General features: G+C 35.6%; 2 protein-coding genes and 1 non-coding gene across 6 annotated transcripts; all 3 read right to left on the bottom strand.

The window, feature by feature from the left end:
* Nucleotides 1-1178: 1178 nt before the first annotated feature.
* LOC133874662 (putative cyclin-B3-1) lies at nt 1179-14007 on the bottom strand. 4 transcript variants are annotated; one of them, XM_062312537.1, is made up of 23 exons: nt 13959-14007; nt 13375-13435; nt 13202-13265; nt 11704-11755; nt 11522-11570; nt 11340-11433; nt 11047-11082; nt 9920-9977; nt 9015-9072; nt 8852-8903; nt 8645-8677; nt 8496-8550; nt 8267-8315; nt 7878-7968; nt 6387-6435; nt 5096-5389; nt 4896-5018; nt 3729-3818; nt 3359-3520; nt 3191-3250; nt 2016-2114; nt 1720-1898; nt 1179-1648 (listed from the first exon to the last, which is right to left on the bottom strand). In XM_062312537.1, the coding sequence occupies exons 1-23, from the start codon at nt 13959-13961 to the stop codon at nt 1513-1515; spliced, it is 1947 nt and encodes a 648-aa protein (XP_062168521.1). In that variant the 5' UTR covers nt 13962-14007; the 3' UTR covers nt 1179-1512. The 4 variants fall into 4 exon arrangements, with proteins under 4 accessions (XP_062168521.1, XP_062168522.1, XP_062168524.1 ...); XM_062312538.1 differs by having other exon boundaries at nt 13390-13435; nt 13959-13989; XM_062312540.1 differs by lacking the exon at nt 13959-14007 and adding an exon at nt 13846-13913 and having other exon boundaries at nt 13390-13435.
* An 89-nt stretch (nt 14008-14096) lies between these two features.
* Nucleotides 14097-14170, bottom strand: TRNAI-AAU (transfer RNA isoleucine (anticodon AAU)). The gene has a single exon. It is a non-coding gene; the product is annotated as a tRNA-Ile (tRNA).
* A 5515-nt stretch (nt 14171-19685) lies between these two features.
* On the bottom strand, nt 19686-25010 carry LOC133876423 (uncharacterized). Its single transcript, XM_062314706.1, has 6 exons — nt 24597-25010; nt 23697-23748; nt 23514-23562; nt 23338-23431; nt 21233-21288; nt 19686-19983 (listed from the first exon to the last, which is right to left on the bottom strand). Exons 1-5 carry the CDS (start codon nt 24950-24952, stop codon nt 21264-21266), a joined length of 576 nt encoding a protein of 191 aa, XP_062170690.1. The 5' UTR covers nt 24953-25010; the 3' UTR covers nt 19686-19983; nt 21233-21263.
* Between the last annotated feature and the right edge of the window lie 373 nt (nt 25011-25383).

The raw sequence follows: 25383 nt of genomic DNA, 5'->3' as shown, positions 1-25383 counted from the left end.
CTGCCTAATCACCAAATAGCGTTACTCCTCTGGAATCCTGAAGAGGGAGCACCTTCGGGCCTTGATGTGATTCTTGAAATATGTTTCTCCTGCTCTCTGCTTTGGAAGCTCTTCTTGATGTTATAATAATTCAAGAATCTGTATGGTCTAAAAGTATTCTGACTAGTAAGAAGGGAGCACTAGTTATTTGGAAGAGCCATTTAGTGATTGGCAAGGGGCTGTAGGATGATTTATGGTCACAGCATCTGGAAGGAAGAAAGGGTGCACTATGCACATATGTCAAGAGAAGATATTACGGCTTTTGGTTAAAAAAAAAAAATCATTCTAGGGCCGTGCATCTTTTGAAAAAGAATAATGCTATTTAGCAGATTGTTCTACGACTATCATATAACTTTATGATATGACAGTAAAAATTAACCATTAAATTAGCAGTTGTAAAAATAAAATAATAAAAAAAAAAAAAATCAAATGACTGATTTCTATTGTTACATTATTTTATTTATATAGCAATCTACTAAAAAGCATTACTTAAATTGTTTCGTGTTTCTGGTGTCTAGTGGGTAGTGATTAAATTAGCAGAGCAGGCGGCTTGGTTGTCTCCCGTTTTGTGGAGTGATGATCATGTGAGTCTAATATCCCATCAGTTAATAATCCTTTTGAGTACTTTTCTAGTCATAATCTTGTATGCTTTCTGTTCGCATATAAATATTCTCAAGGTACTGGCATAAGCAGTGCTTCGATGTGTAAAAAAAGATGTTTCATGCATATCCCATGCTCAACTTTGAATTGTAGGAAAATTATCAAAGTATTTCTGCCAATCAAAGGTTTAAATTACTTGCATCCATTTGATTCTAATTCAAAAATATGAATGATTTTACGCTGGCGTTGGACATGGCCTAACGAATCAATGCAATACGTACTGTATTTGAAATGGAGAAGAGTCTACTCTTTATTTAAGAGGGACAAAATTATCATTTTATTTTATTATTGCCAATTTTTCCCAATAAAGAACCGGCTTTTCTCCGTTTCAAATAAAATGGAAAGGACTCTTCTCCGCTGTCAAGCAAGCAGCGGCAATGAAAACCGTTAATTAGTATGTTTTACATACGCCTAGGAAAAGAAAAAGAAAAATAGTGAACGTAAGGAGTTACAAACATCTTGGCATGTGAACTGTGAAATGGACACCAACACCAAATTTACAACATCAAAAGGCAAAACAGAAATAACAATCACAATACATGAGCAGCAGCTGGCAAATCAAGGCGTTTCCAAGAAATAATATGGAGCATGTCCAAGATTAACAACCAGCGGAGATGTAAAATCACTATGAGTTTACAATTGACTATATTTTTCCTCCAAGACTTGGACGAGAAAAAAGTGGGTTTTGAGATTTGCACAAGTGATGAAAAGCAGAGTATCGAACAAAAGATCCTCACCTTCCACACTTTCCAGTAGAGCATTAGGTTTGATGATCTAATTACAGAGAGAGAGAGAGGTTATCCACACGTCAAATCAAAGAGGAAGCCTATCTAAAGCTGTTATTGCTGCAACACAACTGAGATCAGGCCTTGTGTACTTCTCGTATGTGACTCTCAAGCGTTCTGTTCCAGCAGCTTTATGGAATCTTAAGATCATCTCCCCACAATCCCTACACAGTGATCCAATAAATATAAATAACATTTCAAAGTGGAGGAGGAACTGAATCTTTTTGAAAAGTACCTGAGCTGGGATTCTTCATAGCGGGCGTGTTTGCAAAGCAGGGGGGTCCAAGCTGGAGTCATGTGGAGGGTACACCTTGCAACATAGACAGCTGATGCACACAGCAATGAGGGCTTAAACTTCAAAGCTTCATATTCAACTAAGCAGAGCTCAATGAGGTAGAATGCCAGGTGTTCAAGCTGGGAGCGATTTCCACAAGGAAAAAGAAACAATCAGCGAATTTAGGATTAAAATATACAGCTGAGCTTTTACCAACTAACAATTAGTAGAGAGGGCTATTGAAAGCTACTAGATACCTTTGTGTCTGACTGAGAAGCCTTGAGAAACCGTAACATAAACACGTAAGGAGTAGCCACATTAAGACGAAACTTCAATTGCTTAAGAACAAGTCTCTCCTGGAGAGAAAAGCCAATGTATCATCAGCATCAAGCAAGTGCACACTATAAATGGTAGTCAAATTTTGACAAATAATCTACGCCATAGATTTGTATACAAAAATAAGAAATTAACATACTAACCAGCAGGATATTCTTAAAATTGCCAAAAGCAAGTTCATTTTGGACATTAACACATTAACCACAACCCAGATCTTCATGCGCAGCTTTTTAAACAAAGGGGATATTCCAGCAGGATCAGACAGCAAAACCAAGTCATTCTCGTCATATTCCACAAGCCCTAGCTACCCATACTAATGGTGGTGTTCCCCAAATCTTAACTCAGTTACCATGAATTCGTTTCTTTTGCAGGTTCCCAAAACGAAGGCAAACAACTTAACAGATCCCAACTCCAAAGCTTTTGAACGTATTTTCCACAAGTCCAAAGCTAGTTTGTGTAGGAGTGCGCCACATTAGGTGTGGGCCTTTTTATGGTTTCATGTACTAGTTGGACCTATCCACCTCGTCACTTAAACTTTATGGTTTAGAAGCTGAAGTGAGATCTTGCGTTTGAGGTTTAGAAGCTGAAGTGAGATCTTGCGTTTGAGGTTTAGAAGTGAGAAGGAAGGATTTTTGTTCTTTCTTTTTGGGTGGGGGTGTTTGACTTGGAAAGTCCCACAATGGTTAGGTGTGACCGTTAGTGTTATGTACTAGTTGTGCTCTTTTTTTTTTTTGATAAGTCTAGTTGTGCTCTCCACGTTGAGAAATGATAAAATTACAACCCCAACACAACTCCCACACAACCCCCTCACATTGTGTGGGATCCACATGCATGAGACCCACACAATGTAAGAGGAATCACACCCCCCCTCCCCCCCCCCCCCCCCAACACGTTATAACTTAAACTTTTAGACTGGATACTGTAAACAATTTTCCCCTCATCCCTTTTCACCACCAGAAACAAGCAAACCCAAAACTACACATTTTGATCTTAACACAGTTCCCGTGTGTGTATTTATGAGTTTCCAACTCACCCAGTCTATGACGGGTGTCAGCAATCTAAAGAAAAGAGAAATTACAGGTGAAGACAAGCATACCATTGCAAGCATTTGGTCTCTTGTGTACGACTCAGCCGAGATACTAATTAAATCCTTGACCTGTATTATAGAGCATAAAAATCACAAAATCATGTATTTTGAAGAAAAAAATAGTCATGTTGAAACTAATTTGATCAGAAAGTGTCAGTTGAACTTATTGATATTTACCCTAGGATGCCAAAAGTCCTCGTATTTTGATGCCAGCAAGAGTGCAGTAAGGCCAACCAACTGCAGTTCATCTTTCTTTATAGTAGCTTGTGAGAGATATCTGTCTAACAATGTCACCATGAGATATAGAGTTTCTTGCATTAAATCAAATTTGAAGTGCACCTGTAACAAGAGTGACCAACAATTCAGAAATAAAATAGGCACGGTAATCAGAATGCATTGATGACCAACATCAGAAAAGCTTTATCAGAATGCTTTTCTGATCAATTGGTTAATCAGATTGCTTTATAAATTATAACCAATATGGAAAAAGCCAGGAGAGAGAAAAAATATGACGTTATCAGGATGCATTTGAAGAAAAGATATGTACCTCAATTAACCAGTTGATCAATATGCCTCGCATATGGGCTGTAATGTTTGTCTGAATCGACATGTAATTTGCTAAAGACAGATTATATGCCTGCATTCAAAAGTGAATTTGGCATAGGCAATAACATCAAACCAAATTGGTTTAGAGAGCAATGCTAGAATGCCAAATTCAGATAATAACCTAGAGCTAAGTATTTAAGGGGATGTTTCTCAATCTTGACAGAAGATACATGATGGTGATCATTAAACCGAGCATAAACAAAGCGAATAATGCCAAGTAATTCAAACATGTTACTCCAGCTAAAGGCAACCAATTTTATGAAAGCTGCACAGCTTCTCTTGATAGGATATACTAGAAAACAGAAGACCTAAGATCGCTCAAATCCTAAATTATGGCTAATTATTTGTTTTGAGAATGTTACTTGTTCTTATTTTCACATCTTACGACTTTTCTTTTTCTTTTTTGATAGGTAATCAAAGAAATATATATAAAATAAATAAATAAATAAAACATAAGGCGCCCCTACGCATACATTAAGTATACAAAGGAAACCAAACACGAGCAAGCAAAAAACGAAAGAGAAAACCCGCAAAACCCTACAAACAGCCGAGACACCAAGACCCACAGCCTAAACCCTAGTCCCGCCAAGCACCCTAGACTACATTACATCAATAGTCCTTTTGCCTTTACCCCGGCTAGAACGAACACCCCTAACATCAAACATCTTACCACTTTCTACTAGGTACTAATAGCCTCTAGATCATTAGCTTTAGAAATTTCAGAATGTTGAGTAAGCTAATCTCTTACCCTCCAGTGTCTTTTTTTGAGAAACAGACAATGAAAAACTAATGGGGAATACAGACTGCAGACATACTTATCGAAAAATTAAAAAAAAAAAAAAAAATATATATATATATATATATATATATATATATGCTGCAAATGTCCACTTTCCTAGTGGACTCACTCGTGGGAACTTTTTCAGATCCATGTGTTTATTGGGATCCAAATTCTTTAGTTCCCTTCCTCTCTACTTTCTCAGTACTTCAGAAAATGGGTTACAACACTCGATAAATTTAAAGTAAAAGAGTGTCAATCCTGAGTAGAGAAACAAAAACGATAGAAAGGAAGGAAAGTACGTAATAGAGAAGATATATTAAACGTTACCTCTGTTACCCAATAGTACTGATAAATCTCATCAACATATTCAGCGACTTCCAGTTGATTGCGATAGTCATCAATACTTGGTAGCTTTTCCATCTTCATAACTTCACCACATTTCTCTAGTAACTGCAAGACAATACCGATTGTAATTAAAATTCACAAGAAAAGGGTAAACAGATTATTAGAATATGGTATGCCTCAACCTTTGATCTAGCCATCAAGGAAGATGTATAAGATCTCCTCCGATCTGATTTCCTCCTGGCAATGATATCTGATACAGTCCTTGGATTGCCATCAGCATCAGATGAAAGCTGTCCTTGAGCGGCTTCATGGGGAACCACTATTGCAATATTCTCAGGAAGAGAAGATGCCACAGCATCCTCCTTGTTCTTGGATGAGATTGCAGCAACAGATCTCTGTTTTTTAAGATCTGATGTGTTCTTGGATTTTGAAGTCCTTCGAGCTTGGGTAGCCTGGAGTGTAGTCTTCACAATTGGCTGTATCATTAATGACATTAAAAAAAAAAAAAGGTTTCAAATTGCTAAAGCTTGTTAAAATAACATTGACACATCTAGTGTTGATATACTGACTACATTTTGAAGTCCTTCGAGCTTGGGTAACCTGATACCCACTAAACTATTCAAAATGGGGATGAACAAAATGAAAGTGCTTGAGGGGAAAATATTGTAAAGCTATCACACACATGAACTAAATCTATATGCCGCTGTCTTTCATCAATAATGGAAACCGTCAAAAGAAAGGTTCAAATAAATTGGCAGATTTTACTAATGGCTTTAACCACCCAGATATATGTCTTGCAAAGCAGAGAAACTTGTGATAGCAAATGTAATAAAACTACCTTGACCAAGAACAAAAAAGCAAAAAGCCTAAACCTAAGCTCCAAGTATGAGCACGACCAAGCAAATCTCAGCTTAAATAACTGTCATGAGACCGCTAAAAATTATATGGCAGCTGATGTAATGCCCTCATGTGCTAAGTGCAGCAGGGTATACCTCAAAATATACTGAGACAACATCCAAAGAGACAGCTATCTATCGTTATGTAACAACCATTTTATATTCCACATGTCAAAGGTTTTGTTGAGTAAAACTAATCCTCAGCATGGTCTTTTTACTTTCTGTGAATCAAACTTCAATTCGGAAATGAACTTTTCCCGCACATTCATATCATACAACGTATGATAGGCCACATTAATTGAATAACCTAATATAACGGAAATGAATTATTTAGTTAAATGATTTGAAACCTCAACATAATATGGTTATTTCTTTTTCATTCTAGAGTAATATTGTGATCAAAGAAATTAATCAACCACCACTTCACTGCTGAAGTGACAGAAAATATTTTGAAACAAATGGAGTATTGATAGAATTAAGGCAAGCTCGAAAACAGTAGAACAGAACTATCACAACAACGTGAAGCATCCTTAACATCAAAAGAAAGCACATAAGCTACATAAAACATGTTACATACCCTGACAGATTTTCTTGGCAATGCACGAGCCTCGACGTTAGTTTCACCCCTGGAATCATAAATGTAAACTAAAAATATAAATTGCTAATTCAACCAAGTAATATTAAATAAACTTGCATGCAGTTTCAATGGCAGTAGCAAAAGAGAGACTACTAAGGTTGACGTCAAGTTTCTCTGCCCCTCTTTTTGAGAGTGAAAAATATAAAGGAAATAGGATAAAATATGAAACATTCAAACATCTCATTTTCTCTGAGAGCTCTTTAAAGGCTTATGCGGCAGCTAGTAGAGATAACAAATTTGATGCCAAACACATGTTCATAAGTAGTGCTAAAGAAAGAGCATGGTAGGAAGAAACTGGTGGTCCACACTCCAGCATGTGTTAGCGGCAAAAATAAAAGATAAAAAATGACACTCAAGAACACACTGCTTCTCATCCCGAAATCCTAAGTCGTTAGAAAAGAAAAATTATAGAAAAAGGTGTAATTTCAGTTCCAAATGTTGAAAGTTTAAAAAAGGACCACAATACCACAGTTCACAAAACAAAGTTGAAGAATATCAGAATTCATGAAACCTTGTGTGTTTGGATACAGAATTTTGGAAACAAAATATGATTCTGATTCTACTTTTTTCAAAAATAAATCATATTTTATTCAACTTTTTCTAAACAATCATATTTTATTCAACTTTTTCTAAACAAATCATATTTTATTCAACTTTTTCTAAAAAATCAAACCTCGAAATTCGCAAACAGAATAAGAATTCAATTCTGATTTCAAAAATTCAACACCCAAACGCACTGTCTCTGCAATGTTTTATTAGCGAAAAATTATGCACTAGAATACCTGATTCTCATGAAACCTTTGCATCAGATCAATCCATTAGAATATTTAGCATCTTTAAAAGCGAAGAAATAGTTAAGTCCTCTCATATTATTTTATTAGTCGCACTCAGCGTCTCTTTCTCTGATCCAGTGGAAGTAAGGTTGACTGTACTGCTGATTTTTATACCTGATTGCTACTAAAGTCTAGCCATAGTTGTCACATTTGCTATTTCCCGGTCATCCTTACCCTATCACAGTTATCACACCCATGTAACAAGGTCTTTAGTAAGAATTATGAACACAGTGAAAGATACAGATTTAAAACGTTCAATGCATAAACTAAAGCTATACAGAATGTATATAAACTCAAATGGATGATTGGGATAAACCTCATCAATCCAAATTTTAAGCTAGAATCACATTTTTCTGCTTGTATACTGTCAAAATATGACCACAAGCCGATTTATATGCTTCAGCTGACAATGTTAGCAAATAAAACACACTCCCATGCCATGTGCAAGCCTTACAGAATGGAACTCTGATGGGCAAGAAATCATACTGTCGTAACATTTATGCAGAAGAGGAATTGAATGAACAACTAGTGAGACTGGCAAGAGTTTCATCAATCTGGCTGAGAGAAAATAATGCTTGAATATATCATCATGACTCACATTATTATGAAGCCATCACTTGCTCGATTCTTCCAAAGATGGCTCCTACCACTGTTTACCCGGGATGCTACTTTCTTGCCAGCTTTACCAACTGAACCCAGCAATAAAATTAGCAAAGACAGAGAAACATAGTCAATGAACTTTAGTGTTGAGTAGAATGCGTAAATGAATACAGCTGGTCAATTATGATTGATTTTGTAAAATTTAGGATGGCGATTATTTTAGAGAGTATTCTTCACATATGATGTATATATTATACTGCATCATTCCTACAGGTTCTTGCCAACTGTAGCACTCAAGTAAAAATAAGTCAATAAAGTCAAAAACACATCTTGATCGGTATAAAATTTTGCCATTGCACGTGCGAAGAACTAAATCACCATAGCTACCTAAATATCCACTCTTTTCTTTGCCCTTGTCAGAACTTCCAGCATTTTCCTACAAGCAAGACAGAACAAATATCAAAATAAATTTTTTAAAGAGAGAGAAGCAACCAGAACATAGAGCCGGGGAAAGAAACAACTCATTAGAAAAAAGTAAACAAAGAAAACTTCGCAATGAAGCTCTCAATCTGAAATGAAAAGAAGAAACAAAAAAGATGCATATGATTATGACAACCTTTGGGATACTTGCATCTGTCTGGTTCACCCTTTTTAGCACCGGCAAAGACTTCCTTCAAGCAGGGAGGGATAATAAAAAATTGCATCACCAGTACATACATTTATTCATATCACATAAACCAAATAATATATTGAAGATTTACATACCTGTTTGACAAAAGATAATTCCTTGTAGAAGTCCTGATAAAAAATATATATATATAAAATGTAGGAGACGTCTAAAAATTTAAGTTTTACGACATATGAGCTACATGAGAGTTTCAAAAACTCTCATTGGTATCAACATAACTGTCTCCAAATCGAAGTGCTTATTCCCACAATATGATGGGGAGAAAAAACCGAAGTCACACATACCTGCCATTTGTAACAACACAGCTTTGACCCATGGTCTTGTCCCTGTTACCATCTGCAGAGGGATTCAAATCTTTGGAACTTAATATTTTGCAAAACAAGTACCTATTTATATGCTGAATCATAGAAATAATGATAGTAAAACTTATAAAGGATAACAAATTACCTCTCTTGGAAGTATGTATGTCACCAACACCTTGACTTACATGTTCCTGCACTTTTTCCTATATTAAACAATAGAAATTTCAGTATTTCTTACAGGCAAAACCAAACAAAAGAAAGAGTGATGAATATCAATGTATGCTAGCCTCAACAAAGAAAACCCCGTCACAAACCTTCACTAGAAAAATTAACCAAAGAAAAAGAGTTTCTTACAAGTGTTAGAAATGGGGGGGGGGGGGAAGAGAAAACAAATTTTACCCATGCTATCACATTGACTGATTTTAAGACCTTGATCATCATTGCAAATACAAAAAGTAGATTTTTGAAACTCATTATGATACTTCATTCATTGTTTGCTGTAGTTTGCCCTCCCCAATTACAATATGCGTTTCTTTCTAACAAAAGATCTCTTCCACCCCCTTATTTCAGATTTATTACTTTTAATTGAGAGAAAAAAAAAAAAAAAAAACCTTTTGGTGAAAAGAAGAATAATTAACTAAATATCAGAATGCTACAAGACTACAATGAAAAGTTCATGTATCATTTAGCTTCACTAAGTTTGTCATTTCAATATAACATCAATCTTTGGAATGGGCACTTGAAGAAATTTTAAAACCATTTCACCACCATTTTCAAGATGAAGCAATAATTATGCAATATTTTGAATTTGCTATTCCATTCATCTATTTAATGTAATCATACATTAACAAAAAATTATGACAAAAGTTAGAAACTCAATTAAGTACAAGTTACCTTTAAAATAAATGAGTAATTGTTCAGAATGTTTTATCACTTTGTGGTAAGTAAATTATAAAGAAAAAAACCAGAAGCATAAGATCAATTCAATGGAACTCAGAAGGAAGAAAACAAGAATTAAGCAAATATTTAAATTGGTTTTGGTTTCTATACCATAAAAGATTTCCTCGACGAGTCATTCATAATGCTTCTGCTTGAACCCAGTGAAACCCTAGAAAGAAATATTGTAGATGTTATTTGTAAAAAATTTACTAGTATGGAGAAACAAAAGAAAAAAGTTAAATAAAAGATAAAAATAGAGAAACATCTGTGTCCTAGCCCAACTATAAAAATTCCGTCTAGTGAATACCAAAATACCATTTTTCTATTCACTTAGTTGTCAATTGCAAATTTAGATCATTGAGTAAATAATAACAATTAAGGAATGTATCCACAATCCAGCTAGCAAACATATGTAAGCGAAACAAATTAAAAGTGTAAAATTGGGTTGGCACTAGAAACAACAACTAAAGCTTGTCCAAGCCCTGAAATTTGCAGAAGCGGGTGATGTTATGTCATAGTTGCAAGGTGGTGCCTGGTCCAACATTCTCCCACTCAACTTTCCCTTTGTCCGAAACACCTTTTCCCAATCAGCATTAGCCAATACCCTATCTTGTTCATTAGCGCAAGGGCTTTCGCGCTAGCGTGCTCGGTCATTGCTTGTTGGGTATACACAGTTACGAAAAACCAAGCCATGACTTTCTTTTATTACACCTGCTCGGTCGGAGATAGATGCTACTTAACTATGACTACTCGGCAGTCTCAGAGACCGAACTGATCTATTAACACTTAGCCTTATCTATTAAATTAAGTCCATGCACCTACAGCTCGATCTACTAGCGCTCTCTTCGATCCTTCCAAGTCAAGACCTTCGCTTTACTCTCCCTTATGAACCCTTGGAAAAAAGACTCCAAAAGTTGCAAGATCATGCCGAGAAAGTTGAAAAGCCACAGGTTCTCGTTCATCTTTGAAATTTTCATTTCTTCACAGGGCTTGGAATATACCAACATATATTTTTCTTTTGAAAAAGTCACCCAACAACACCTCCAACCGGAGTAAACTAAGAGCTCAAACCATGAACATGCAGAGAAAAAGAGTAATATTTTTCCATTAAAGACTGTTCTTCATAATCAAAATTGCAACGGTATATACACTCTAAAACTAGAAATGCTTCATTTTGACATGCATATAGAGGAAAAGGAATGATGATGGTGCTGATACTCATGGTTCAGAGTGCATACCTTTGCAAACATGTTGTTCCCTCACTTTTACCTTTCCTGCAATGCAATAGAGCATGTAGCTTTAGAGCTACTAATTCCAGGGCCAAAAAGGCTAAAAAAAAACTATTCTTCCAGCCTTTCTTTGTAAGAAAAATGACAAGTATCAATCAAGGGGAAGGAAATGACAACTTCTACTCCAGATTTATATATTTACAAGGATTTTAACTCTTAGCATATATGAAAAAAAATATGGGAAACAAACAACTCCAACGAAAGGAAAGAAGGTAATATTGCCATAATCAAAAGATACTCACATTAGCTTAGGGCCATCACGCACTACATTCCTTGAAGAGATGACCTGGACATTGCTGACATCAGCCAATGCTTTTCTTCTAACAATTTTACTTGCTGAAAAAGTCCAATCTAAAACTGTTAAATATAGCTCTCAAGGCATAACTCAAGTTCTGTTGACAAAGTTACTCTAGTTAAGCCTTACCAGTACTAACAACTTTGCCTTTGCTCTTCTCCATATTATTCAAACCACCCTTCATAGGAGTAATGAAGATAAATTAAAACTCAATACCCAAAAAGCGTTGGTATTATCCAAATTATCTAGGCTTTGCCACAAACTAAAACAAAAATTACCAATTACGGCGAAAGGGACTGAAGTAGTAATACCTGTGCCATAGTTAGATTAGCTCCTTTGTTAACAGTAACAGATTTTCTTCCACTGAGAAATCAAAAAGAGTAAAGAAATAAAAAAGAAGAAAATTAAAGTTCTCCTTACCCCCAGGTTGGTCCCCAGGAAAAGCAAATAAGAAAGAAGATAAATGAGTCTTTTGTTTAATGTTGTTTTCATTTCTAAAAGTTGTCAAACTAACTCCAACTAAGACAAATAGCTGTAGAAGCAAATTGAGCTTATGTATATGTTTTCAAAGGCACCAACAAAATGAAAAGAGTGCGATTCTATGTTAAAGTAATTTTTACATCCCAATTTATCTCAACAACAGTAGCCAGTGTATAAATACAAAACTAACCTTACATTGTTGCCAATTGGGCCCATAAAAACAGAAATAAACTACTGAGGTGATGCTCAAACAGTTGAATCGAGAACTTTCTCGGAGTTTCTAAGTGTATTGGGTTTATTTTTCCTTCAGTAAAAAATTCTCTCTTTATTTTTGTGATTTAATAGGTTTTAGTCTTATAGTCAACTTAGGACTCCTAATGATAGTAGTGGAAGAAAGAGAGTCCTTGTATAAATATTGAGTATCGAGGCACGTCAGCCTATTAGTGTTTTCTCTCTTGTTCTTATTTCACTGCACACTTGTACTAATCATATAGCCCTTGAATAGTGCTTTTCAATTCCTTCTTTACAAGTCCAAATCAGATGCCTTCTCCTACATCCATCAAAACCTTAAACGCCTAAAACTTTACAACCTTTAAGATCACAAGTCGTCCCTCTAAACATCCTTCAAAGCCTCACTTGTTATTTCTACTTGAAAATGCTAGCAAGTCATTTCCCTAGTTTCAGCTTCTTTCATCTGCAAAACTCCCAATCTTTTCAAGCCACATTTTATTATACAAAACCTAAATATTTCTTCTAAGATTCTAAAACCCTTAAATTTGTTAAAGTATTGATTAAATAATTAAATTTACATCTTCTTATAGGCTTAAGCTTTTAGATAAGTGGTGATTTAACATGGTATCAGAGCCAAAGGATCTGAGTTCGAACCTTGACTCCGTCACTTACCTCACATTTCAATTAAATATTTCACGTGTTGAGCCTCACTTATTAAAAGGGAGTTTGAGCTCACACGTGAGATATAGTGTTAAAGTATTGATTAAATGATTAAATTTACATCTTACTGTCAACTTAAGCTTTTGGATAAGTGGTAATTTAATAAAATCCACAAATTCTCCTCACCCTATGCCCACCACAAGCACATGCAGGACAATTCTCCCTAACATATCTTGCATCATAGCTGTTAGGATTTCATACAGTAATTGTCTTGTTTTATGCAAACCAAAGCAACAGAAAGCATAAAAGCCCATTGTTTCATTTTCTTTCCTCCCCTCGCTTTCCTAAGAAACTAAGTCTTCATTAGGGATGCCTAACAAATTACAAGGAAAAAGGAAACGAAAATGAATAATTTATTCACTAAAAAATTACACTTACATGATTTTGGCATCGTCTTTAACCTCTTCACTTTCCACATAAACCTTAAAATTTCTGACACCCACTGTACCAAAAAAAAAAAATGAAAGCAGCTAATATAAATTGCTAACCAATACTCTTACAATTATAATTGAATATCACACACACAAAAACAACTATAATTAAATGTTCACCGCCTCCATTCATGCCTGTGGCAGCCACCATTTTGTTCCGTCCTTGATTCCTTCTAGTGTTCTACAGAGAGACAGAGAATGAGAATTTAACGAAAACGAACGAAAAAAAAAAGAAAAGAAAGAGAGAAGGGCTACTATTTCTGTGAGTATTTCTCACAATCTCTTGTGTTGTATGCCTAAATCAAATGACACAATCAAAGAACAAAAAGAATGCCGTAAATTTACTGTTCTTCTCCCTTTCTAAACCCTTACCCCTTATTCTACACAATACCTAATTCTTCTTTTACCGTCCTCTCTCTAAACCCTAACTGTAACCGTAGATCTTTCGGTTTCTCCAATTCAAAACTTAGGCTTCCTAATTCTTGGCCTTTTTTCTTCGCACTTTACACGCACAAATGTATATATGAACGTTTAAGAAAAGAAAACTGGGTTAAAGAAAGCGAAAAAGAGAAAGATTTAGTGTGAAAGTACCAACTGAGTATAAGATCTGACAGAGAGAAATTCAGCAACTTCAAAAATTGAGACTAAGATCTTAGAAAGAGAACGCAAATTTCAGAGAGAGAGAGAGAGCGAGAGAGAGTTACCATTGCAAACGTTGAATCTGAATGGCTACGATCGCGCTCTTTGGTCTTGTTTTTGAAAAGCGGGCGTGTTTACATTAATACCCTTGTTCTTTAATTTTTTCCCCTCGTACCAAAAATAAAAAGAAAAAGAAAGCGTTTTGGCCCATGCAGGTTTCGAACCTGCGACCTTCGCGTTATTAGCACGACGCTCTAACCAACTGAGCTAATAGGCCGTTTCGATAAACATTTTCGTATCATAATTCATAACATTTAAAGTCAAAAATTAGTATCACTACTACTTTGCGTGGCTATTTACTTGGTGGGGAATTGGGTTAACCAATTGTAAATCCTCTAATTTAAACTAACCGTTTTTGCGTTGAAAAATAGAAATAAGGAAGATGGGGAGAGATAATCAATGGAAATTGTGAAGGGTTCAAATGTAAATATTTGATTAGCCACTCCCACCACCTTTTGAAAAGAATTTATTTATTTATTTATTATTTTTTAAATAATAGTATTGATTCTCATTCATAACTTGAAACAACTATAGCAAAATAGCTCTAAAATAACCAGAGGAGAATCCTCTAATGGTACAAACATTCTAAGGCACTCCGGAATACAATGAATCCAAACTCGGTCCTATGCATGGTGTAATCCTGACTTCGCAAGCAAATGGGCAGCTGAGTTTCCCGCACATTTGGGTGACCCAAGACTGAAAAGAACGGAGCACTTCTTGAATATTTGCAATGATTTGCTCATGCATGGCCCATATGAAACTCTGTTTTTTAATTGCAGTAATGACTTGCAAGGAGTCACCTTCCAAAATTATCTTTACCAAACCCCTACCACGGAAAACTCAACTGCTTGCAACGTAGCCATTGATTTAGCAACCATCGGTTCCATGCTTGCTTGCACTGAAGAACTGGAAGCAACATAAATCTTTCCATTAGTTTCGAACGGTGTAGCTCGATCATCCGGACAGTTACAACGACTGAAGCTTCTAAATACTGAGGGGCGTTTGGACGCCTTCAAAGGCTCGTTCGGATGGTTGCACAGGAACCAACTGTTTCTGACTTGGAAATAGCATGGAATCTTCATGGACATCTTTTAGAAGCTTGTGAACAGACACATGGCATGAATTAAGACATTATCCATATTACTTGAAGACTCTGAATTAAACCAATATTCCTATTAAAAATGAACATTTACATAAAGTATTTTTGTCAACCAGAATGTTGCCAATATAAAATACTAACACTACTCTCGCAAAAGCACGCTTAACTGCGGATTTCTGATAGGTTCATGGCAATCACGGCTTTAAAACGTGTTGTGTCTAGAAATGTGCGAATATACATATAAGCACATCCTCATTCCCATACCCAGGCAATGTAGGATGTCACAATCAACCCACTTGAGACCCAGCATCCCCACTGGCGACCTTTATGGGATCACCCCATTATTGGTGTCCCAACGAGTGCACGCTGGTGACCCTTACGGGCTTGTACACGCTCCCCCCATCTTAGGTTGGGCAATGACTTTGATATCATTTGAAACGACCCACCCCAACGACACAATATTGTCCGCTTTTGGCTCTCCTAAACCAAACTTCGCAGGAGGTCACCAATCCTGGTACTACTCTCATAAAAGCATGCTTAACCGTAGAGTTCTGATAGGCTCATGGCCATCACGGCTTTAAAACGCATTGTGTCAAGAAGGGTGTAAATATATATATAAGCACACATCTCTATTCCCATACCCAGGCGATGTGGGACGTCACAACGTGTTCTTAGGATACAATACTCAACATAAAGGGTATCGCTGCTTTGATATTGCTTCCTTTTTTTCTTTTTTTTCTCGTGATGTTGTTTTTAATGTATCTCTTTTTCCTTTTCATCCAATTCATCTCAAGAAGAGTCTGCTATACCACTGCCTTTTATCTTTCTTGCACTCGCTACTCGTAGTCCCACAACAATAGTTTTTGCTTCTAATTCCCCTATGTCTCCTCCCTTCTCTACTAATGTTTCGTCCTCAAATAATGAAGTACATGAGCATGTGGAAATAGACTTCCACTTTGTTCGTGATAGAGTTGCGTCCAAACAACTTGATGTACGTTTTATTCCAAGCAATGACCAACTTGCGGATGTCCTTACTAAACCAATCGTATCTGGTCAGCTTCAATTCTTTTGTGCCAAGCTCAATATGATTCCTCCCCTGTTGAGCTTGCGGGAGGATGTTGAAACACACAGTAATTCTCAACCCACCTCAATTGTAACACATGCCTTAAAGTCCAAAATAATGAAGATGGTTGCAGTAACGTAGGTAGCAGTTACTCATCCAGTGTAACGTACACAACAATAATGTAGGTAGCAGTAACGTGTACATTTTATTTGTCTTTATTTCTTCCTAACTTTTGAAATCTACAATTATATTTAAACTAATGAAAGCCCAATCAGATGGGTAAGTACGGAAGCATACACATATCAAATTCATGTTTTCTCTAAGAGAAGAGCATTCAAAGTGTTGAATATAGGCCCATAACTTTAATCCCAAGAAAAATATATGCAAATTGACTACAGGTGTACAATATTCAATGTACTGTATGAGAAGTTTGTAATAATCCCAATCAAAGACAAGATAGAAAGAAATAAAATGAGACAGCTTGAAATGGGAGACAAAAACTTATAACTTGACTATTTAAAAGATTATTTCTAACAAATAATAAAATCAATTATTACTTGTTAGAAAAGAATAAAGATTCACAAAAACAGACAATAGTGAATTGATATAAAGAGGAACAATGAAAAAAAGACCAAATTTATCTATTCCAATGAATACTCCATCACCATAGGATCCCCGCGTACACCAACATGACAATGTGAACATAAAAGATACATATATAGTATATTGAGAGAACGCGCGCACACACACAACTCAACTGTGTCGGCGCACAACTGGCACCTATAGTCTTCCTACGACAATCCAACTCCTTTGTTACTGAGAACAAAATCAATTTGCCAAAACAAAACTAAACACATCATCAATATGACTATCGAACAGATACCAAAGAAGACGTTTTTCCTTCTGGTGTGACTAAACGCTTATCATCTAGAATATTCGCCATTAAAACACACGCCAACTGTTCACCGATCGAGATCACTACTCGAATATGACTTAGCGATCAAGGTCGCTACTCTAATAACTTAGCGATCAGGATTGCTTATCGGATGCAGTTTTCCCGATCGCTTCTCAATAGCATTCTACACCACAGCTGCAGAAGCCAAAGTAACAAACTTGTGAGAAAGCTGCTAATCATCTCGCTTTCGAACTAGAATGGACGTTGACTTGTCTTTGGCACTCATGTTCTTTGCACCACCCCTTCAAACATAGTGCCCATCAGACATCAATAAGTATTAATAAACCCCAAACTTCAAACATCTTGCCTAGAAATCAAGTATCGATGACTAGATGGTCAAAAACACAAATAAACATATTAATTATAAACTATAGAATATATCTCAAACTTGGATCCACACAAGCACAATGATGCAATGCAAAAGCCACGTATTAGATAACAACTCCAATTGTAGGAAAATCAACCTATTAAATCCTATACTGAAACCACATATTTCCACTCAAATACTTCAACCACTTATAAAGTCCATTAAAATCTTTTAATATTCTTCTGCTCTCTAGCAAGTGTGTGCTGATAACCATATGGAAGCCGAGCTCTATAGCAAGCGTGTGCTGATAACCATACAAATGGGAAGAGTTAAGTTTGTCAGATCAACATGCTTTCTATAGTATATTGCTATGAAATATTTTAAACGCCACTGGAGAACTCATTTGTCAACAAAGGCAATTGGAAATCTCAAAATGCATTCAATGATAAATGGTGAATGGGGAAAAAGATACAATTGTATATGCCACTTACTAGAACAATGCGGCATTCTTGATGAAAGGATCCAGCTGGAGGACAAGATGTGCCCCCTTTAAAATCATGCTATCTCAAAGTCCCATCTTCACTAGCACTTCATACCACATTGGGCTTTCCACCAAGAGTTAATAAAGTGTACCTTCTCCTACAACTGGAATATAAGGAGTCACTGTATTTTGTGGGAACAATGGTTGTGATACACCACCATGAAAGGTGGAAGGCAACTGGGCATTGGGGAGAGCAGCGTCCAAAGGCTCATGTCCAAGAACTGAATATGAAATACACCAAGACAAATTAGAGGCAAAAAAATCCATGAATGTACAACCCTATCTAATTTATTTCCCACGAGAGAAAAGAGCAAGAACAAAAAAGGACAAACCAGCACTTGAATGGAATAACTATCGCAAAACACAAATTTCATAGAAATGATGTCTAGATGTAAAAATATGCTAAAACCACATTGTAATACTAGGCAAAGCCGACCTTTCAAACTAGAACATCATGTGTAGTGGGGTACAAAGCATAGATGCCATAGCTCTAATGCAGTATGATTGACTATCTAATTAATTAAGTAATAAACCTAGCTTGCACAATGTCACTGCTTAATGTTCTACATACTAGTTATATTGTAGTTCATGCGGAATAAAGACATTCTATATGTAATATCATGTACTTGCCCATATCATACCATATACAACAAAAGCATGCTCTATTAGAATGAAACTTAATTGAGCTGAGACATATAAGAAACATTAGATGATCAATTATATAAGAGACAATACTTAATTGAGCTAAATGGTTTTCAAAAGTAAGAGTAGATAAAATTTTCCTAGGATAAAGAGACAATCCATGTATATTAAAAGATAAGCCACAAAGAAGCAGCCTTTGCAGATCTTAAGCCCCTATTGCAGTGTCGCAGCCAGCTTCGCTTCAATCCAAGATTCCCAAGCAAATCAATTCAGAACCCTCCCCTTCTCCAAGATCTACACCTGATCAATTACTCCACCTTAGTTGATTTATTATTATTATTATTTATTTTTTTATGTTCTGTTTAGTTACACAATTACAAACTGAAAGCAAGCAAAAGCAAAAAATGACAGGCAAAAACTAATTTTAATTTTCTTTCGATTTCCTCGATTTTCTTAGCTACCAAGCTTAAGAGAAATGTAAAGGAGGTAAACAAGAAGATAATAGTAAGTTTAGTCAATAAGAAAAACTTGAAAATATCAAGTAAGAAAACAGAATCAATCAAAGATGAAATAGAATCAACAAAAATATTGTGTTATGTTTTGTTAATAGATGTTTTGAGATTGTTGTCATGATGAACTAACCTTACAAGTTTAATATTCATATGTTACAAACTGTTGTGGTGGTGATTATTTATTCTGCTACGTGTTGGGGTCTTGTTTAGGTAAACAGCTACAACCCCAGTTGTTATATCGTGTTTGTAGTTTTTTAGCTATAAACTGTGCATTTTTACATTATCATAAAATGTTCCTAATTCATGTTATGAGCCCAATTTTATAAGTATGACAATATATATGACTAACAAATGAATGATTGTGTGATGTTTTTACTCATGGTTTATGTGCATGTAATAAAATATGAATCTCTAATTATTTGTCATGGCCACTATGACAACCCGTTTTGTTTTGTTTTGTTTTTTTTCTTTTTCTTTTATACAAATGTAAAATGAGTCATCGCAGTGGCACGACTATGTGTCGTTCAGCCAACATATGTCACATGCCCCATAACATGCACCAGATCATCAGAGTTAAATCTAACAGCGGAATATAATAATCAATGTGCAGCGGAACACATATCATAAGTGGAAATACATCTAATACATAACAATTGATTACAACAAGAGCCAATTACACGTCTAACTGGTTAAAGCTTATAAAACATATTACTACAATTACATACCCAAAATACAGGCTCAACAAATACATATGCCACGTAGGACACAAGCCATAAATAAAATACCAAAAATGCAGACTACCCATGAGTTCGGCATATGACTGTCGCGATATGCTCCAATCATACCATCCCACATGCTAAGCAAACTGGTCATCATCTACATCCACGGTACCGGCAACCAAGAAACCTCATCTATACGGTTGTGGTGGTATCCACATCCGCATAGGTGAAAGAATGAGTCCACACTCTCAGTATAAAATATACTAAGACCCCAGTGATATTAAACTAACTGAGTTTTCACAAAGAACCAACCTTTTTTTTTATTATTTTTAGTCATGCGAGCACTATATCAGCCACAATTTACCAATAGCTAATACAGTAAACACTGACTATCCAGAAAACATTTAAAACATATTATATAGTTGTGAACATATGTAGAAGTTCCAGTCATCCTTCCTTAGAAGTTTCTACATATATACCCCTCTATAATAATACTTTTGAATGGTGACTCAGACATATGTGCACATAATCACTTTATTACAGATATCACGTCTACACATAAGTCTTAAGCAAGAAAACATGGCATCTTACTCTTCCATGCTAGGATATCATCCTTCAACATAATACTCGCAACACCATCTCTAATCGTATTTCAGCTTCGTGCCTTGAACGTCAGTAGATCATGTGAGCACTAGAGTAAAACTCAATTATGCTGACACGTCTTTCCTGAAGAACAAATACAGTCAACCTTCTTACTCATAGACATGCCATTACTCGCCCTGGGAGATCATGAATCCATGTACTTTCAAGTTCAATATTTCTTAAACACAAGCAACCATCCGATAAAAATATACATAAGCTCTTTTCATTTAAGACACTTATGCATACCAATACGTCTAGTAAAACTACTCATAGCATAAAAACATCACACTCATAAAACAATGCTATATATGCTATGCATGAAACTAGGTTTACTAGGGCTTAGGTCCCCCGTGATGCTGATAATTGCTGTTTAATTGTGTTTATTGCTATTTTACTGTGTTTACTGCGTTCTACTGCTGTTAAGCTGTTGTTGTATGTATGCTCTATACTACATGCTCTATGCTCTGTGTTTGTTCAATATATGTTTCACTACTGTATCATGCTGTAAAATCATGTTGTTACTAAATCATGTTCTCTTAAAACTAAACAAATCCAACATTTCAACAAACACTTTGAAATCATTAAAAATCATAGTTTCTTCATAAAACATAAAAAGTTTCAACATGACATGTTCTCAATCAATTTGCATAATTTAAATCCCAACCGCAACACATACTCAAACACTTTAAATCAATTCAACACACTTCACTCATGCATCAGTTCGGATTCATAAAACAATATACATTGTACAAATTCATAATATATAAAAATATATTTTCTCAGTGAGTAGAATACTTACATTGGCTGTGCGGATTTAAGCACTAGGTTTCCTAGATACCACCATGCAATGAGTCACTGTGGAATAATACATTTCATCATTTAGTACTCTAAATAACTTAACACCCAAATTAGCACTTGAATCGCTAAAGACTAACCGTTGAAAACCTATAATATTTTTAAGGGTTTCAAACGTCTACCCATAACTTATTTTCATTAACCTAGTCGCATAAAATACTACCGTATTAAAATAACATTAACCCTAAAATTATGTTCACTAATCTTTTTGCAATAATTACTAACTTAATAACATGATTCAACGATCTAACTTTTAAACACTCAAAAACTCTGAATTAATTTAACCCATCAATTTGGGGTTCCAAACTTAAACATTAATTTACAAAACACTACCCCAAACACAATATCATTAACCCAATAGCATTTACTAAGGGTTAATCACATCAAAACTTGATTAAAATTAAATACCTAAAAGTCAGGGTTTGAGGAAACTCACTAAAAATTCACCAAACCAAAACCCATGGTTTGGGTAGCTTAAAGCAAGTTTCAAGTAACCCATTACCTAAATAAAGCACTAGATTAAATTCACATTAACAAGATCTAACCAAAATCTCAAAAACATGAGTTTAACGAAAATACCTCAAAACTTTCGGTCAAAACGTAGATTGGGCTTCGAGGATTACATTACCGAAGTCGGATCTAAGATTGGACGGCTAGATTTCAAGATATCACGATTTTTAGGTGAAAAACCGTAGAGAGGAGGAGAGAAATTTCAAGCTACCGAGATGAAAAGGGCGTTCTGCCCTCTTTAATACTAGACCCGTCCGAACAGGCATCATAAATCGTCCGGGCACGCACCATTTAGAAAGGCCGTCTAGACGGGCATTAACCAACGTCCGGACGGGCGCCATTTAAGTAGGTGTGCGCCTACATGACATGCCGTCTAAACATGCCAGCATATATATATTTTGTTATATTTTATTTTCTATTTCCATTCTAAATCGTTTTCTTATATTTTTCTCTTATATAATTTATTTCTCTGGACCATAAAATATTCTCAGCGCGTCCTACTGTATTTTCTAGTCGTCAAATTAATTTTAGTTATCTATAAATTAAATTTTATTCTTAAAAAGATAAATAATATTTTGGACATCACAACCACTATTGTAAAATGTTGAGAAACTTTTGTCAAATAAATTTTGTAGCATGTCATACCAATTATATAGACTTGATCTTGTGGCCAAAGTGATGTGTATGTGAGTTCTACCTATATATTGTAGATCCGAGAGCTATTGTGACTAGGGAAACCACGTACAGGTGGAGTCACCCTTGTTCGCATTATTAGTTGGGTGGATCACCCAAGGTCGGACCTGGTCAGATAACTAGGGGATGGCATGCTATGTGCATTCTGAGGCACTGAAAAATGTATGTGACATCCTTTTGGACGCACAATACTGCAAAGGGCTAAAGGGCACAAATGGGCCATACCGAACATAGTTATGACTTCTTAAATACATTTTACTTACGTAATGCATTAACATGATTTTCTGCCTTATTTTCAAAGATTATGCACTGTTGCATCTGAAGTTTTACTTATGACTTGCATTAAAAAGGGGGTTTTTAGCTTTACCATATTCATGAGGGTTTACTATTTATTAATTTGTGTACTTACATTTTATGTGGAGATTGACAGGCCTTGGTTGGCATTTTTGTATTGTTGGTTTAGGGTTTTTATCTAGGGCTCTTGAGGATGCGATTATGCTGGTTAGATGGTCTTAGACTATATCTGTATTATGGAAGACAATTCTGGTTATGTCTGTATTAACTTTGTGTATCCTTTGGGATATGTGGTTATATATGTTTTATCTTCGACTTGATAGTACTTTAGGTTATCCTTAACTACACATTATGGTTTAGTTGCTGCTGATCTGGTTATTAGTAGTCATGATTAGATTATGAATTTTTTTTTTTTTATTTTTTATTTTTTTATGGTTGTGAAAGAAAAGAAAAGAAAAGAAAAGAAAAAGATATACCTTTATGCTACATAGTTACCTGATTTTTGAAGGAAAAGCAAAGAAGGTAATGTTGTCAAAATGAAAAGATACTCACTAATGCTTGGGACCATCATGCACTACATTCCTTGAAGAGCTGCCCTGGACATTGGTGACATCATCCAATGCTTTTCTTGTCACTATTTTACTTGCTGAAAAAAGCCGATCTAAGACTGTTAAATATAGCTCTCAGAGGCTCAGAGCATAACTCAAGTTCTGTTAGTTAAGCCTTACCAGTACTAACAACTTTGCCTTTGCTCTTCTCCATATTATTCAAACCACCCTTCACAGGAGTAATGAAGATAAATTTAAAACTCAATACCCAAAAAGCTTTGGTACTATCCAAACTATCTTGGCTTTGCCTCAAACTACAACAAAAGTTACCAATTATGGTGAAAGGGACTGAAGTAGTAATACCTGTGCAGTAGTCAGATTAGCTCCCTTGTTAACAGTTACAGATTTCCTTCCACTGAGAAAGCAAAAAGAGTAAAGAAATAAAAAAGAAGAAAATAAAAGTTGTTCTTACCCCCAAATTGGTCGCCGGGAGAACCAAATAAAAAAGAAGATAAACGAGTTTTCTGTTTCATGTTCTTTTAATTTTGATACCCAAATTAACCAAGCAACAGCAGCCAATGTATATAGAAATGATAATCTTAATTACATTTTTGCCAATTGGGCCCATAAAAACAAAATAAACGACTGAGCTTACGCTCAAACAGCTTGATGCAGCCACAGAAGAAAGATCAAGTTGCCTTGTGGAAGGTAGTTTTCAGTTTTGACAACTTGAATCTTTTGGCATGTGGGATTCATGCGTAGTATGAGATTAATTGGAGAAAAATCAGGTATTTCCAGCATTCATGGACTAGCCAAATTAGTCAAAAAGTTATTTTGGCCGCAAAACTTTGCGAAAAAAAAAAAGAAAAAAACCCATTCAGCTGGCTACTTCAGCTAAGGAAACAACTGGCTGCTATAGTACTAAGTAAATTGTAGCTCAAGCATAAAAGAAAATGAATTTGATTCTCTCGCCTCACGCGATTGTCAAAAAAAGAAGAGAAACATAATATTTAAATAAAATAGTAAAAATTAATAGCTAAATTGATTAGCCGGATGTAAATGCTTTGAAAAAAGTACATATAGAAGAAGATAATTTTTTAGCTAAATATTTACTAAGTAGAATGTGAATGTTAAGGTATTCCTAGAAAAGGGTGCCAAAATAGTAATTAGGGAGAATAAACCCGACTGTCGAAAATTGGAGGAAGGTGCATGACTAAAATTGAAACGGTTAGTAATAAAGATTGAAAATTCAAGAAAACCAACATCATTTGAATTCCGGGTGGAGCCACATTATCATGTTTCTTCTCTTTCAAGCACAAGTCTAAAGCTTTTGTGACGTTGGAATCATCCTTTGCGTCCCCTGACTCCCTCTTCCTTTTCCGGTTCTTCTGGGATCCCGTGAGTGAGGAAGAAACGTGGGTTGCAGGACTCGACGCCTTGGCTTTGACAGGCTTTGGAACTGGGTTTGATCTCCTTCTCTGGATGCCCCAATTGACTCTGAAACAATAGCGGCGAGACTCTGATTCAGAGAATAAAACAGGAAGTTTAAGAAGGATTTGAGAGACTTCAATCTCATCAGCGTTGGCAGTGAGAGGAAGCTTGTGAGTGTCTTCAACCATGCTTCCGTTAGCGCATGAATTCTCTTACTCTCAGTATATGTATAGCCCAGTGAATTGAAGGACGATAGGACCGTTATGGTACTGAAGTCGAAAGGTCGGAGGCCAAAACAATGATCAGGGAGAATATACCAACGGTCGAAAAAAAATTGAACAGTAGAATCATTATATATTGCATTACTGAAAAACACATCAACAATTGATCCAAAATTTGAGGAAACTGGGTCACAAAGATTCTAACGGTCAGTACTTAAAGATTCAAATTAGAGAGATCAGAAAACAAACGAGTGTATGATTGTTTGCCGACTCTTTTTCGTTTTCTTCTTTCCTATAAAAGAAAAAGAAAAATATGGTTAAACATAATTTTGGTCTTTGAGTTTTGACAACTTTATTTTTTAGTCCCTGAGTTTCAATTTGCATCACAGATAGTACCT

The sequence above is a fragment of the Alnus glutinosa genome, chromosome 8 (genome assembly GCF_958979055.1).
Source record: "Alnus glutinosa chromosome 8, dhAlnGlut1.1, whole genome shotgun sequence".
NCBI lineage: Eukaryota > Viridiplantae > Streptophyta > Magnoliopsida > Fagales > Betulaceae > Alnus > Alnus glutinosa.
Note: the sequence above shows the minus strand (reverse complement) of the source record. Positions and strands in the feature narration are given on the sequence as shown.